General features: G+C 33.5%; 2 protein-coding genes across 2 annotated transcripts in view; both read left to right on the forward strand.

The window, feature by feature from the left end:
• LOC128176129 (FAU ubiquitin-like and ribosomal protein S30) overlaps positions 1-17,920 on the forward strand; it is a 116,872-nt gene that overhangs the window by 8,295 nt on the left and 90,657 nt on the right. The gene's annotated exons all lie outside the window — the stretch shown is intronic.
• On the forward strand, positions 1,855-11,455 carry LOC128176120 (vesicular glutamate transporter 2.2-like). Its single transcript, XM_052842195.1, has 10 exons — positions 1,855-2,086; positions 5,417-5,559; positions 5,828-5,948; positions 7,119-7,206; positions 7,792-7,878; positions 8,019-8,158; positions 8,256-8,405; positions 9,349-9,481; positions 9,641-9,873; positions 10,449-11,455. The coding sequence occupies exons 1-10, from the start codon at positions 1,943-1,945 to the stop codon at positions 10,740-10,742; spliced, it is 1,533 nt and encodes a 510-aa protein (XP_052698155.1). The 5' UTR covers positions 1,855-1,942; the 3' UTR covers positions 10,743-11,455.

Genomic DNA, 17,920 nt, shown 5'->3' on the forward strand with positions numbered 1-17,920 from the left:
GAATTGTTTGATTGATATGAGGGCACGAGAGTTATCTTTCTTTATTGAGTATTCAGTTCTTTAAATACATAATAAATTTAATGATTTCAAAATTAAGTCATAGACAAATAGTTTATCACCAATGAGAATTTAGTATCATTTTATAAATCATTTCTTTGTATGTTTGACAGACATATCAGCATTTCATTAAAGAAAAACAAAAAACGATATTTTTTTTCCTTGTTCAAACAGCTAACATGTATCATATGTTTATCTAAGTAACAAATGTCAAGCCCATCAGCGTCACAAGCCTTACATGTGAGCTTTGTACACGGTACATGTATCGTAATTGTAATTACAATGTCAAAAGTGTTCTAATCGGGCATTTTTATCTGTCACTTGAGAATCACAGAGCTAAATTTAACCATGCCTAACATAGCATTCTTGGGTAAAAGAATTTATTCTTTTTATTCAAATTTTAAAGGATTACTTTTACTCGGTGTTAAATGAAAATATATTTTTACGTTGTTCAATTATACCTGAAGCCAAAAGTTTTAAATTAAAAACATAAAACGACACTGTTACAAACGAATATCGATATTGATATCCATGTTTTGTTTGTTTGAGGAAGATATGCTACGACAACAGTAGATTTACGTGTATAATTATTGAAACAGGGAATTCGGACTAATTTTTCCATGTTTCTTTTTTTCTGTAGCAACATAATTGCAAACGTTAAGTTTCTACGAGATAGACCGACTCCTATTAGTGGAATTTCTTCGTCCCTGAGTAATAAAACGTAATCCTTATGCGCCAAGCTCCTTCAAGTAAAACTGAACTTTATTTATTTCACAACGATTGATAAGCAAGTTCTAAGCAACTTACATAATATGTATATTAATATCTCTCGTTGGCACGGATGTTAGCGCGAGGGGGCCATTGGTGTGGGAAGAAGCCGGAGTACCCGGAAAGAACCCACGTGTCCAAGCAGGCGACCACCATAAAGATTTTTTTAACACCTAATATTAGGCAGATTCAGGTTCAAGCCATCATTGGCATCAGAGGAACCAAAAGGGGTTTCAAAATTCTTCATCTAAAATAACCATTTGAAAAGAAATGAGAAATCATTTCAGCAAATGAACTTATAGATGTCGCAACCTTACGGACAAGAAAGGAGCGCTGAGGCACTGAAGGCCATAAATTGTCTAACAAGCAGCCCATGGGCCACATATCTCACCTGAACAAAGCAATACAAATTTCATTTCTATATCCACAAGTCGTTTTACATATGCGCCCACAAGTTTTCTTCTACTTTATAGAACTTTACGGTCGGATCATCGTCATCCCTTAATTACCATCAATTTTAATTTTAGAAATGGTCAAGTGGTTGGGATCCCCACTCCAAACCATAGTATACCTACTGCTTATGTCAAGATCTACACTGCATGAACAATTTTCTATCTAATCATAAATGTAGATTCTAAAAACTTTTGCATACCAAATGCTAACAAAGCGAAATAAAGATAGAAGGACTACAGTAACTTTGATTTAGTGTCCATTTGTCTTTGCTATTTGAAGCGGACATTGAAATTAAATGACCATGTGTGAAAAACGCAACGGAAATTACAATATAGATGATCACGTGCTAGTCCGAGTTAACGTAAAAAACGAAAGTTTATTGGGTTTTTTTAAAAGTTAGTAGGTTATACGACATTGTTAAAATTAAATTAGGTAGCAGTTTATTTAAAAATAAGTGCATATATTTCCTATCTTTAATTATGTTTTACAAAAATAACTGAATCAGCCACTTGGCATTTTGAAAAAATCCTTATAACGGGTTTCCCGTTTACTGTCAAGTGTGAAATCAAAATTGGGAACACAAGGAAGGTGTTTCTAGAAATTAACACATTAACTGGTACATGTAGCGTGTCTGGCTTTATCATAGGATACTTGGACCAGACTAATGGCTTTTTTAAGACGTGTGTATGTCGTATTCCTTGGATTCCTGGGACTGCTGATTTCCATTGGCTTCCGATCCGTGTTTTCGATGATAATGGTACATGTCGTCAAATCTAACCAAGGCGAGAAGGAGGGGCTCTTTGGAAAGGTATGTGTAAGACGATAAAATAATTGTTATTTACCTGTATAAGAGCGGCTATGGTCAAAAGTTGCAGTGTAAGCCTTCCCTGAACTATGGCATTTTACCTTCGAAAAATCTGATTAAGCAAATTATAGTGTCTTACATTATTGTGTCTTATGTATATTCATGTAGTTTGAAACAAAAACTAGATGGGTTTTTTTTAAGTGAACTTTTGTTTCTTGATGTTTTTTGGTTTTTTTAGTGAACTTTTGTTTCTCATCCTATTTAAGTGAGATGACAAAACAGGATGTAATTCACCAAATTGAATAATGTATTCAATAACCTACTTTTGTTCCCTAATAATTATTTCAAGAGCGATTCATAATATAACTTTCGAGCTAAGACTACGGAATCTATGCATATTTTACTCGAAACCAGCGTCACTTTTAGCTGGTTTCAATGCAAGAAATAGATAGATACATTCTACCGAAAGTCCAAGGTCTTGTTAAATGGCTCTATATAATTGCATATCGTTTTTTTGTAAGTCGAAGCATATCGCATGCACAAATATATATTAACCGATTACAACAAATTATATGTATATACTCTAGTATTTATACAGACATTTTTCGATATTGAAATACGGAAGTATTTGTATGACATTGTATACTAAGTATCGATAATAATTCTCTAAGCGACCAATCTTGTAGTATATGAGGATATTGTCTTCTATCTACGCGCATAACAATTGTATTAAGTGCTAAGCACTCTTATTATTAGAGCCGTTTTAACAACAGCTTGGACTTTGGACATTACTTGACAAATTCCGATTTGATGAAGAAGGGGTCTTTTAATGGTTTTCGTTGGCAAGCTGCATGTAGGTCTGTAGCTCCCGGTCTGTAAAAATATTCGTATGGACTGGGTCGTCCATCCCAATTTTTTCAGACTGGAATCTACAGACCTGCTGCTAGTCATTGGCTAATAGATACGAATGCATTGAACGCAATGAACTTGTCTGACTCCATCCAAGGCTGTAGTATTTCAGTTAAAACTGCATGAGTTCCACACAACAGAGCTGTTCTTGTAGAAAAAACTTTCTGATTTTGACAGTCTATGAAAGCCAATATTAATGAGCTTCTCTTAGCCAGTTAGAAGACAGGATGTCAATATTTGACGGCATGTATTAATGATCAAACAAGTTCGTAACATCCCACCGAAAGTCCAAGCTATTGTTAAAACGGCTTAATAAGTATTTATTTATTTTATTTATTAATAATTATTTTGCACCAGTTGTTAGAAGACAGGAGGTCAATATCCGACAGCTTGTATTGATGATCAAACAAGATTGTAACATCCCACCGAAAGTCCAAGCTATTGTTAAAACGGCTTAATAAGTATTTATTTATTTTATTTATTTATATATTTAATAAATATATAAATAAATAAAATAAATTAGTTTGCACTTCAATAAAGATGTGTCAACAACACACTATGCCCCCAGGATAACCTAAGTATCAAAACAATCTATTGTTATAAGAAGTGCTAAACACCCCAATCCCCTTCCCTATGCTATGTCCCAATAGAATAGGGGACAGACGTGCACCTTTAATGGCAAAATGAATGCACTGTCCATCCATGATGAAAATCAAAATCACTTCCAATATTATAACCCATTTGAAAATAATTTTACTCTCTCTCTCTCTCTCTCTCTCTCTCTCTCTCTCTCTCTCTCTGTTGTACATGTACATGTATATTAAGTACATTAGTTTGGACTGAAAATACAAGATTCATGTATTTTTTCTATTTGTTCACTTAATATATCCTAAGATAAAGATTGTCAAACAATCTTTCAGTCCCAGCTTCCACTCCACCTGTAGAACGTATATTTAGTAAAGCTGGGAAGATTTTCAAACTAATAGGATGCAGTTAAAAGATGAAACCTTTGAAACTTTGATCAAAAAGTGCAACAGCAATCTTTTGTCCTAAAGTGTCCTCAGCATAAAGAAATCCGATTAAAAAATATTAAGAAATATAACTGGGAAAAACCCTCGGTCTATAAATTAATACAATTAAATGTCCAAAATTATAAAGATTTGTGTAATCTGGGGAAATATCTCTATTTAGCTTTTTAATAACCGCAACATTATTCCATTAATTGTTTTCTATTATGCACGAATTCTGTGTGTCTATATCATATCTGACATTGTATCATGCCAAATGTCTATAAATATCTTTTTACTTATGTAATATGTTGTTCATAATGCCACAAGATTATTATATATTGAGCAAATAAAGAATGACTCTTGTATTTATAGTCATTGAATTTGAACCTGATACTGAACATAAACCTATAAATATGTTAAAGAGATTTGAAACATTTGAAAACTCTTTATTAAACAAAGTAATGGTAATTGTAATGCATTACTTTACTCATGTAATGGTAATGTAATGCATTACTTCAAGAAAATCAAGTAATGGTAATGGTAATTTAATGCCCAGATTCATGAAGTAATTGTAATGTAATCCATTACTTTACAATGTAATTCGCCCCAAGCCTGATATTTATTATTTATTTATAATTATTTTGCACCAGTTGTTACATATTTATGCTCGTTGACGAGCAGTTTAAATCATAAATGGTCGAATTTCAATTGTTATGATAATGCATTGATTAAGGAAATCTTTTTTTATATAAGTGACATATTTTATCTTTGGGCGTGTGTGTGTAAAGACGCCATGGTTTTAAATTACGAAGTAAATGAAAATTATCTGAATTGAAATGTCTTAAATGTTCTCAACTTTGAAGAGCAGAGATCTGCTTGGTAAAGTCTCAATATGTGAAGATATTATATTTACTATTATGAACTTTGCAAATGTTAAAGATGTATGATAAGATTTTGTTTTGCAGTTAAAGATTAATAAGTGGCAATTCATCTACGGCTCTTCCAAACTCAAACCCAAAGAAATATTAATATATAACAAAGAAGTCGACTTGTCCTTTATATTGCTTTACAAACATGCACATCCCGATAAATATCAGATAGAGGACCATGAAACTAAAGTAATAAAATGTTATTTCATTTTAAAATAAACTGATGTAAATAACTGTTTTCTCTCTTATAAATGTGCCGTGTTCGGACCGGTTATTTCGGACCCAATGAGGAAACTTGTAAAATATTTACTACGCCTTCATTTTTATCACACAAATTAAGATATGTAAACCCAGCTGAGAGCTTTTCCATACTTTGATAACAAGTTGGCTTTGTGTTATTATTTAATGAATACATGTGCATTCTTGTTGTTTTGGGATTAATTAATAAAAACATATAAACCTCTAGTTTATTTTTTCCTTTTCAGTGCAATGTGAACGGCACTGCCCGAGATCTAAGCGTGACCTATTCCGTCCCAGACACGCAGTTTTTCCAGTCCGCCTACTTTTTCGGCTCGTTCCTCATGCAGCTCCCCGGGGGGTATCTGGCCACCCGGTTCTCACCCAGAAGGTACAGCAGATTGTCTCAGAGCTTTGTTACATGTACTTTAATGAAAAAAGCGTCACATTAACTTGTTTTGTTGCAAGAAAAAATTGGTTACATCCCACCGAAATTCCAAGGTTTAATTAAAATGGTTCTATGAATTTCAAGATACCGTTTGTAAATGCAGGTGCATTAATGCTATATTAAATGTTAACAGTATTCTTATTGACAAGAACGGTAAACGGTTTAATATTTACATGTTCATGTACTTTTTTTTCAAAATCCTGATTGACAGGGTTTGTGGATTATCGATATTGATTAGCAGTGTTCTGATGATCGTGCTGCCGTTCCCGATCCAATACATCCAAAACCCGGCTCCAGTGTTCATCATTCGCTTTCTCCAAGGCTTAGTGGAGGTATTAAAGAAATATAAATGTTATAAAATATTTTATTCATATCAAAAATACTGTATATACACATGTATATATAAAAAAAAAAGAAGAAATAATTTTGAGTATTATGAGGTGATCGAATACGATCGACTTTGATCAAATCTATCATAAAACTCTTATTGAAGTTCACACTTCTGAATTTGAACACCATAATACACAAAGAATGATTCCTCATAACTTAAAAATAATTATCACCATTTGTTCGATTACATATTAAATTATTGACACTATGAAAGTCACTTGCGTTATTGATGAATTATATTGCAGTGGACTCTACAAATTTGATATGTAGTGTTATCACAAAGACACTAAAAATGTAAATACATTGTATTTGACAACACATATCTTATTACGGAAACAGATACCAAAATGACTTTTAAAGATTACAATGTTCATTATCGATAATGATGCATTTAAACGTACATGTATGAGCTTTAAAGGGGCGCAGTCACGATTTTTGTCAAAAATTATTTCTTCCGATTTTACTGTTTACAATGCCTAACTTAAGGCATTTTAAATAGACAACCCAGATTTGAGTGTCATTCGTTGAGTTACAAGCGAGTTACAGACCTTACAATTCTTTGCTATGTAAACAAAGCTTTTGTTTATATTTTGAATATTGATGTAAAAACTCCAGATTTAGACCAAAAAATGAATGTGTAAAACGTGAGGAAGTGTTTATCTATGCTTATAATGAATTAGAAGATAACCAAATCAGCTTGAAAAAGATTTTTTACTGGTATATTGAACCTTTGTAAACAAAAAATAAAGCACGAACCTTGTTTACATAACAAAGAATTGAGAGCCCTGTATACTGCTAATAATTCTAAGACTGGCTCTCAACTTTTCATTTGATTATTAGAGATGCATACCTATTTAAGCATTGTAAATAATAAAAACAGAAAAATAGAATTTGACCAAAACCGTGACCATGCCCCTATTAATCTAGTACCCGCCCCCGCCACTGCTTTTTCACTTCGTTTTGGGTGGCGGGGGCGGGTAACAGACTATGTCCCTATAAACATGTGTACAAGTAACGTCTAAATCTGTTTAACCTGAGACGATCTTAAGAAATTGTACATTTTGTGGGTGCGACATGTAGCTGAATCAAAATAATGATGTTTGTTATTACAGGGTTGGTCTGTCCCGGCGATGAATGGTGTTATATCTGCTTGGGCCCCGAAATCTGAAAAAAGTAGAATGGTCACCTTCGTGTATGCGGGTAAAGAAATTCAATTTATTTGATATTCAAAGTAGATACATGTACAACTATAGATTTAAATATTCGGTTCATTAAAGTGTCCTCTGGTAACGAGGGCATGCCCTGATTTAAGTTATTACGTATATTACATGCATATATAATTAATAGTAATCTCCACTCAGGATCTTTTGGTTCAAAACATGTTTATTCTTACATGTATATAGAGTATGTATAGAATGCAATTATACATTTATATGTAATTTAGACTGACTATATAATAGTATATAATTCAAAACATTGAAACATAAAATGCACATGAACAATGTTTTATAACTGACCATAAGTCATCAAAGTTCTATCGTATCATTTCATTCCTATCTGGTCATTCTGACATTTGAATGCGCGGTTTCAAAAATTATTTGTCGGGGGGGGGGGGGGGGGGGGGGTCCGACTGTTATTTGAGTTGGCCAGGGAGTCCGATGCATAATTTTTTGGTAATTTCAAAATGTAATTTAAAGAAATTTGAATTTTGCAAGAGGGGGTCTGGAACCCCCCCCCCCCCCCCGGTAGATCCGCGCATGCATTTGGTCTATATTCTTGTTATAGGAGCGTACCTGAGCCCCGCCCTAGCTATGGTGCTCACCGGGGTCTCTGCTTGCTGGGTCTCCTGGAACGCCAGCCTGTTTCTGTATGGTGAGGAGGTCCAAACGCATGAATTTCAAAGGAATTTTTTTTCAAATTTTGCTTAAATCGTTTTACTGTGAAATCCTTTGATTTTGACATAACAGTTTACTTTTCTCAAACATTTGCATACATACGTTTTTTTCTTAAAGGTGGTTTGGGTGTCATTTGGTCCTTTGCATGGGTGTGCACTATATATGATACTCCCACTTTGCACCCGGGCCTTCATAGATCGGAAACAGATGTGTTCTCAAAGGAAGGAGCTAATGTTTCCAAGGGATCTCAAAGCGTGGTAAGGAGCAAGGTTTTTATGGTTGACACAGTTGGTTTACTGAAGGTGCTTTACACTCGTACTAACAGCAATCAGGAAGTGTTGCATTCTTTTAAAGGCTCAAAGAATACCTTGGTCAAAGATTTTGAGATCGCTTCCGGTCTGGGCTATCATTCTTGGGAGTTTCTGCCGCAACTGGATATTCTCCATGATGATTACCCAGGTGCCTCAGTATTTTAAGGACGCTTTCAATAAGGATATTGCTACAGTAAGTTAGGTCTTGTTTTAATTTCGGGTGGAAATATCAAAGTTTTACTTTTTTTTCTTAAAAACTGGCATTATGCAAATAGTGATATGCAGAAAAGAAATACTGTCAGGCTGACACATACACAAACATAATATAATAGACTAGTGTAATTTAGTAGATAGTATGTGTACATGTACTTAAACAATATATGCTTTATTGGGTGATTCATTTGGGATATGAAGGTAGCGACATTGCAGAAAAAATGCATAACCCGCGTTAGAGGGTCATGTGAAGTTTTTTCTGCAATGATCGCTACCTTCAAAACCCGCATGAATCATCAAAGAAAGCTTTATATTGTTTATATCAACATCTTTCTTTAAACCAATTAATGAATTGATTATGAAAAGTTAGTAAAATTCACTAAATTATTGTTAATGAACATAAGTACGCTAGCTAGAAGAAACAGCCAAATCGTCTCTTGTGAGATTTTGAGTCTGATATCATCATGATTATTTCGTGCAGTACGTGATTTCTCTTAGGTCGCTGCGCTGTAGCTTTCAACCAATCAATGAAAAGGGCATGTCAATTTCAGTCCTGTCAGTTTTAGCCGCTGTAGATATCGACCAATTGACAAATGGGGCGTGTAGATTTCAGTCTGGCTGTTTATATAGAGCTATGAATTAACTACGAGTTTCCGTAAGAAATAGAGGGAATCATACTTGGTAGATGTAAATATATGAAATTGAAAATAGGAAAAGTATCTGTATATTATTATTTCTTCGAAAATCACACAAATTATTATAGATAGTCATGGTGGGCTTCTGTAAGTGTTACAATTGCTGGTTTGCTCGTTATAAAAAAAATAGTAAACAATAGAAGAAGATTTTTTTTCTGACAAGCAAAAGGGACGTTAGGTTCGTCACGTTGTGGACATTGGATATATTCATTATGATTTCGTTCTCAGATTGGATTCACGGCAGCGTTGCCTGAGGTACTGATGACCATCGTCACAATATCGGGAGGGGTGTTCATCGACAAGTTAATCAAACACAATCTATTGTCTACTTCACATGGACGGAAGCTAGCGCAGTGCATGGGTAGGTCGTTTTACCATAAAAAACAAAAACAAACCTGAAATTCGTTACTCGGATTAGTCAGAGTTGCATCAATGAATAAGGAAAATGTGTCGATCAGGAATATTATTTAGTTCTACATAACAGGTACGTCGACGATATAAACTACTTTTTCTGTTCTAGGATTTGGAATCGAGGCTCTCTGTTTGATTGGATTACGATTTGTTGAAACCAGCGAGATAGCTCTGACGCTGCTCAGTGTAGGGGTGGGTTTCAGTGGTTTGGCTATTTCTGGATACCAAGTTAACCCCCTTGATCTCGCCCCTCAGTACGTCAGTATCCTAACAGGCCTCTCACGTCTGGGCACGCTGGGCGCCATCCTCAGCACCTTCGTAGCTGGAAAGTTACATCAAAATGTAAGTTTTGCACATGGCTAATTGATAGAACCATTGTCAAAAGACCTTGGAATTTCGTTATAATGTAACTATCTTTGACTTGCGTCAAAACAAGTTAAAATGACGCTGATTTCAAGTTAAATAAACAAAGATTGCGCAGTCTTAGCTCAAAAGCCAGACAAATCTTATTGATTTCAAAGAGCCATGGCTGAGTGGCCAGCGATGAAAAAGCTAGGTCTGCGACACATTTCTGTTTGACACAACTACGCAAAGTCCAAGCTTTTGTTAAAATGGTTCTATTGTACATAAGCACTACCTTTATTTTTGTGCATTTTAAATGAATAAATCCAGAATAGCAAATCTGACATCAAACATCGTTTTGAACAAGTTCACGCAGTGCATTTGTATCTATTTGGTAAAATCTTGAAAATGTCCAATTCGATCTTGAAGATCTAAATATGGTCTTTGTGATTTGTCTTTCAAAAGAAAAAAAAATTAATGTAAAAATGAGTTTTGGACAGTTATATGATCATTATTAAAGAGAGTGTTTAAAAATGAGGTTATCTTTTGAAATAGAAGTTCATTTTGATTGACAGAATCTCCAATCATGGCAAAACCTGTTTACAATTGCTGGTTCCATCCATTTGGCGGGTGTTTTGTTTTACGGAATTTTCGCGTCGGGTGAGAGACAACCATGGGCTGAACCAACTGAGACCCGACCTCTGCTGGCACCGGTGGACAGTGTACCGGAACTTTCAAGGAATGTTTTGGAAGAGGATGTTGGAGATTCTAAATTTAGTAAATCTTTGTTTCAACCTAAAAGAAGGCGTTCCATTTTGAATGATTTTGATGAAGATGGAAATCCTAGCTGGTTTTTGAATACAATATAAATAATAAAGATTTTTTGATACCGGCAATTTTTCACATACATTTGTACTATTAAGTAGTTACATTTGAAATTTTTATCAGTTTAAGAGTCAAATTGAAAGGTGCGTTAATTTAACTTATTTATTTACAAGGAAATATTCAACCACTGAACTTTGATCGTTTAAATCGCTTACGTAAAGGTATTATTTCGTTGAATGTTTAGAAACGTAACAAACAATTGATATACACTCTGTAATTATACACAAATATATAATTATACACTAGAACTGTATACTGTATGATTAATAATTGTCTTTCATTTTAATTGTTGTTATGAATCGTGTTTGAACAGCTGTTGTGTAAAGTAGTTTTTTTTTTATAATGGATACATGTTTCAATAATATAGCGGTGAGATCTTTGCAAAGTGCATAAAATGGCTATGTCGCAGTGTACATGTACATACATGTATATATTAATTAGTGTTCTTTTCTTATTGTTTTTTTTTTTTTTTTTTTTTTTTTTTGTTAATAATAAAAAATAAAATAAAAACATAATCTGTGCCCTTTTTTCTCTTATTTAATTGAATATACACTGCCTTTATATATAAAAATTATGTGTTAACAGAATTCAAACTTTAATAAAATGTGTATGCCAGAATGCTAATTAAAAGTAGTACCACATATTGTAGAACATGTATCTTCATGAAGAATTAAAAAAAAAAATTGTTTCCTTCATATATTTCTTTGCTGACCTTGGCAACCCTCCCAGGGGCTTACCTTTGGTCAATGGGTTGTCGTATATATCAATAAAGGAACATTTGTATATAACAAACGACTTGACCTATGGGGCCGGTATTGGTTTATGTCTGTACAAAAATCATATGGATTTCCGTTCCTTTTCTTGATTTTAGGCCATACACAGTAAATTCTTAGGTTCTAGTTCTCTTAACGTATAGTGATTGAAAAAAAGTTTCAGTCATTGTCAGAGCAGTATAAGTAATTATGAACGCTTTTTTTTCATTTTTTTTTTCAGTTTACATTCTATAATACGATACATGTTCTTTTGCATGCGTTTATTTACAACCAAGGACATATTAATTAGTCTCGCGTGACGCGATTTCAAAGGTTGGAAACCCTTTGACTCTTTGCGAAAAATATTGCACGTCGCCTAAGTTTTTCAGCAAAAATAAAAAGAAGAGTGAGGTTTGTAGATTTGTAGAAGGATTTTTACGAGGCGTTCGAACACTATCGTCATTCATTCACTGTACTTTCAACTGAACTCTTTTCCGTAAAACAGCTGCATCCTTTGTATAAGGGGACGTACCTGATGCCAGAATGACAAGGGGACGGAAAACTCTAACTGACCCCCCCCCCCCCACCCCCAATTTTTTTCTAATCTATAAACCTGCATTTTTGGCTAAAAATGTCACCAATACACACGTTCTTTGCAAAGAACAAACTGCTTCTACTTTGCAGTACTTCTTCCACAATGGAAAAGCAAACGCAACAGTTTTTGCTCGGCATGATTTTTTTTACGTGGCACCTGTCTCGAGTTTCGAGATAGAAGTTTGATATACAAAATTCACAGTTCTGTATAAAAAATTAAGAGGTGTTTATTAATGCCTTTGATTTTGAATAGAAAAAGTATGCTCACAGATGGAATAGAACCAGGGCACAAAAAACATAGTGTGTGATATAGCATGCGGTTTTACCTACTGAGCTATCCAGGATTACACTCTTAAACGTAAATAAAGAGCAGTGTGATAGGAATCGGTTTCCGAAATTTTTGTCGGTTTTGTTCTTCTTTTTTTTTGTTGTTGCAAAATTCGACCCAAGGACCGGGGGTAACCCTAAGAAAATTCTATCTTAATTTATTTCTTTGAAAAAAAAACCTATCAAAATATCTAAGATTTTTTAAACGGCAGACTGGTAATGAAGGATATCGAGGCCAAAAAAATCATGTAGAAAATATATACCATTTTTACTGAGAAATTGCTGTTTTAGCCAACTTTGAAGATTAATAATAAACTTGCAAGAGCAGTATGATAGGTTCAAAATGGGAATTCGAAAAATTTAGAGATATGTACGATAGAAAAAAACAAAACAACTTTGATTTTCAAAAGTGATATTTTCCGGGAAATCCATCTCCCCTATCGCTCAATTCTTTTGTTGTTTGCAATAAATCCTTTGAGCCCACACTATATCAGAATATTTACATCTACCAAGTATTATTCCCTCTATTTCTTATGGAAACTTATAGTTAACTCATAGCTCTATAGATACAGCCAGACTGAAATCTACACGCCCCGTTTATCGATTAATCGAAATCTACAGCGGCTGAAACTGACAAGAAAGTGACAGGACAAAAATTGACACGCCCAGTTTACCGATTGGTCCAAACCTACAACTACCTAAGAAAAATCACGGACTGCATGAAATAACCATGATGATGTCAGACTCAAAGTTTCACAAGAGGATATTTGGCTGTTTCTTTTAGCTAACGTACTTATATGTACATTAACAGTAATTAAGTGAATTTTACTTACTTTTTACGCTCAATTTATTTATTAGTTAAAAGAAAGATGTTAATATAAGCAATAAAATGCATAACAAAAATTGCAGAAAAAAATTACATAACCCGCTAACGCGGGTTATGTATTTTTTCTGCAATGTCGCTACCTTCATATCCCGAATGAATCACTAAAGAAAGCATTTCATTGTTTAAATAATTGCATTGTGATATCACGTATCACAGCTTGTAGCAGCTGAGATATTGTTTTAAAAGATGTTAAGATGCTTTCCATAAACATTTTTATGAAATAAATTTTTAGGTACACCTTTTGGGGTCCAACCGATTTGTCCGACGGTCAAACCTAAACATTACAACACCAGGACGGTTGTGCAGCAATATCGTTATTATAGCATTGAAGTTGTTTTAACATTAGAAATTTACATAATTCTTCTATATTTACATTCACATTGCATGCGGATGTTTGTACTGATTTATCACAAATTGCAGCAATTCAGAACTTTAGATTTTCACGTTGCTTCAAGTTTACGTTTAACTTGGATTAAACCCCTCCTGGATCTCGGAACTTAGTTTGAACAATTAACAGATGTGGGCTATACGTATGTATAACTGCTTTGTTATATATATGGCATTTCTGGTTCGGACAGACGCAGTACCAGCCTACAGATTATAGATCTATAAAGTTTTGGTTGAGGTGATCTTCATTTTCTGCAAATACAAGAGTTATTAAAAGCAGAAACATTTTTACTAAACCTGAAACAAGAACAAATTTCATTATTTAGCTAAGTTCCCAAATAGGCTAATATGAGTTTTGAAAACTAAAAGTTTTTAAACTGAGTTCGTTAATTAATCTAGCTTACCCGAAATAATGAAAGTACAACCCTGTTCGACATGATATGGTGGCAGGGGACAGTTTTTTTTTATACAATTCATTGTAGCCAAGGGATGCATGTCTTCGGAACTCTGTAACTAGAATTTCCTCAGTTCCCATTCAGCACAAATACCTTTAATTCACTCTTTATAAGGCCAATCACCAATTTCTGAAGAAAATTACTAATCAAAACCTGTAAAATTCTCTACATACTAGTTTTTATGAGATTTTGACCCTTTCATAATTTGCTAATTTTTCATGATTTTTCAGCTTTTTAGACCTCCCCCAGCTAATTCCCTGCAGAGGGTTGACCTTCCGTACCGCGTGCATGTTGCACTATCACATGTCAGAAACTTACCGCTGTAAGGCAAAAAAAAATTAATGATTTGTTTCTCAGGCACCGCCGCATCAGTAAAATTGTCGCCGCATCAAACTTTTTTATCGTTATTTTTCCGGATTTTTCATATCTTATCATTATCGGTTTTCTATATTATGGAATCAATGTAAACAAACGCGGTCATACTAAAACACGCCTGCCGACGCCTGCCGGGGAAAACACGCCTGCCGAGAGAAAACCGCACGCCTGCCGTTTACCTGATGGATTATTTTAATATTTTCTTCGATATTTTATTTAACTTAACTAAATTAAGTATCATAATAACAAAAAGTTGACTTTATATTGATTATTTAGCACAAAATTAGCAAAAATGTTCAATGTTGGTAAAGATAGATAACTCTTACGTAGAATTCATACGCCTGCCGAGGAAATCTAGACGCCTGCCGTTTATTTGATGGATTATTTTACTTTTTTCTTTGATATTTTATTTCTTTTTACTAAATAGATGATAATAGAAATCAAAAATTGATTTTATATTAATTAATTAACACAAAATAAGTAAAAATCGGGTAAGCTGATAGCTCTTACGAAGAAATCATACGCCTGCCAAGAAAATGTATACGCCTGCCGTTTATTTGATGGAATTATTTTAATTATTTCTTTGATATTTTAGTTTACCTAGCTTAGTAATTGATAACAGAAATAAAAACTTGACTTTAAATTCGTTAATTAACACAAAATTAGTAAAAATCGGTAAAATAGATAACTCTTACGCAGAATGCATACGCCTGCCGAGAAGAGTACACGCCTGCCGGTTATCTGATAGATAATTTTTTTTCTTGGATATTTTATGTTTCCTAACTAAATACATGATCAAAGAAATAAAAGGTTATTTAGTATTCGCTGTTTAATGAAAAATAGTATTAAAAATGTTCAAAGTCTGTAAACTTACCCTGCTTACGCCTGCCGAGACACTGAGTTGTAAGCCTGCTGATTTAATCATTTATCCATGTCTTTTATTTTTATTTCTTGAAAAACTTCAGCTTTTTACATAGTTATCGTTATACTGTATTAGTGTTTTCATACCCGTATTCTTTTGTTGCAATTAATTAAACAGAAACTGTTTAAGATATATTACAAACTCGAATCAGGGACATAATGTACTGTTATATGTACATGACTTTTGTATGTCTCTGCTCGAATTTTAAGATTAAAGATGGTCTCTAGTTTTTCGAAGAACCCTTAAAATATGCATGTATTTTACGTATAATCAAAATATCTTATGTTATATATTCATACGATCTAAAAGTGGTGTCTGAAATAAGAAGGAAAGTATACTGATGTGAATATATATAATTAATGCACTGTTATACTAAGTTCAGAAATACGTATGGAGTCAAACTGTAAATACTGTGTTGGGTGAACATGTAAATACAAAATTCAAGACATGTAATGGAAATTAATATTTACACCAACTCAATCAATTCAAAAGATGCAATTCGACAATTTCATTTCTTTAGAGAAGTGGACTAGCATAACCTTTATCCGTGTATGAAGGCTATATAATGTATTTCTTAAACAAACAGGCTAGCGTACTTAAATTGTGTAAGCTTTCCAGATTTTATAAATATTTATGCTCCTAAATTATTAATTCTAGTAAATGTATATGGGTAAATGTTAGACTTTTTAAGCAAAGTGCATTTACATTTTCGTACACAATTAGTTTTGTACAATGTTCGTAACTGTTTACATCTTGAAAAACTTTTTCATCTCAAGACTTTCACTGCCTAGTTCACCAAACTATATCTAAATCTCTAGATTCTGATTCTGTTTCGCTGCGTTTTCAAAATCAAATATTACACAGGACATTCATAAGCCTGTAGCAAAATTTTACTTTGCATGATATCAGTGTAGCGGATAATTATTCCATTCAAGGAAAGAGGGGTAGGGGGTATCAGTTTGAATATTTTAAAAAAAAAACTGGCTTTTTCTAACAAGAAAATCTAACATAGACTCAATCATACCCCACTATAGACTTTTGAAACCCAATACACGCTTAACCTTCCAGTGATGACTTATTCTGTTCGTAGAAGAAAAAAGCAGACTTATAGAGCATGCAATTACCAAATCAAAGTAGAACTCTTTAGGTTGATTCAATATTCAACACAATCAATATACCGGTATAATTATTACAGCTACATGTTCAGTATATGCTTTATTTTGAGGTTATCATTCAATATTAAGTTCGTTTAATTTTTCCAAGCTGATGAAAATGTGACCGGGTTAAAACTTTACGATTTATGGTCTCAGTTTTTAATGGAGAAAAAAAAAGAACCCTGGTTTAATGATTAACGTTGTAAAGTGATTCAAATTATGTCAATATTCTTGGTTATAAGCCTGGACTGTCTCGTAAATAATAATGAATGATATTTTCCCCTACAAAATAAGTCTTGTTTTTCTGTATATTTTATAAGCTTCTCGAAGATATATAGTAACACAAATGTTTCAATGTTTACGGCTATGAATGGACTATACACGTTTTATGAAGAGACGTAAGTCTGACCAATTAAAAACTGATGGCTTATTAATCAGAAATAGTTTTTTTTTATTAAGTGCTTGTACATGATATATACATATATAAGGATAAAATGGTAGTATTCTTCAATTTCATATAGATACATAAAAAATACAAATATAAGAGTCAGAAACCATGATATGGCGACCTTGCTCTATCAGTTGGAATAATTAAAGTGGACTGCAAGGTTTTAATAATACTTTTGGGTTAATAATTAGGTGCAAGTTCAAAGGCTATACATAGTATCTTAAGACATACTTAGGTAGATCGACTCGTTCATAACTATTTTTCTCAGTCACCTAAAACACACGAGAGAGAGAGAGAGAGAGAGAGAGAGAGAGAGAGAGAGAGAGAGAGAGAGAGAGAGAGAGAGGTGGCTTGTGTACAAGGTGTGTGCTTCACGGTCGTCTTCCAATATACAGGTAGGTAAGGTCTATTGTTTCTTAAGAGACAAAAAACCGTTCAATTCACACAGAATACACAAGAAACTAACACGTGTATGTATACACGTGTATCAGTAGAGCAACGATCACTAGTTATCTTTGGACATGTAGCCCCAACCCCGATTCGCCCAAAATATATAGCAAAGAACATAATGAGTAAATTATTTTGTTATTAGTACATGATTTGTAATAAAATGAGATAAAAATACATTAATCTGTATGTGCATGTTCAGATTGTGGTCCCGTTTTTTCATTAACAAAACTGTGAGTGAAACTGTTTGAGGGATAGTGAAGTGAATGATATTGTAAGCCGTATCGTATGATTATATACATTGAAGAATCAATAATAACGAATGCATGCATTAATCTTTTTTTTTTATCAAAACCTCCACGACCTACGATTAATTATAGTCAGTATGGTTGATTAATATAAAAATTGTCGGGAA

The sequence above is a fragment of the Crassostrea angulata genome, chromosome 3 (assembly GCF_025612915.1).
Source record: "Crassostrea angulata isolate pt1a10 chromosome 3, ASM2561291v2, whole genome shotgun sequence".
Lineage (NCBI taxonomy): Eukaryota > Metazoa > Mollusca > Bivalvia > Ostreida > Ostreidae > Magallana > Magallana angulata.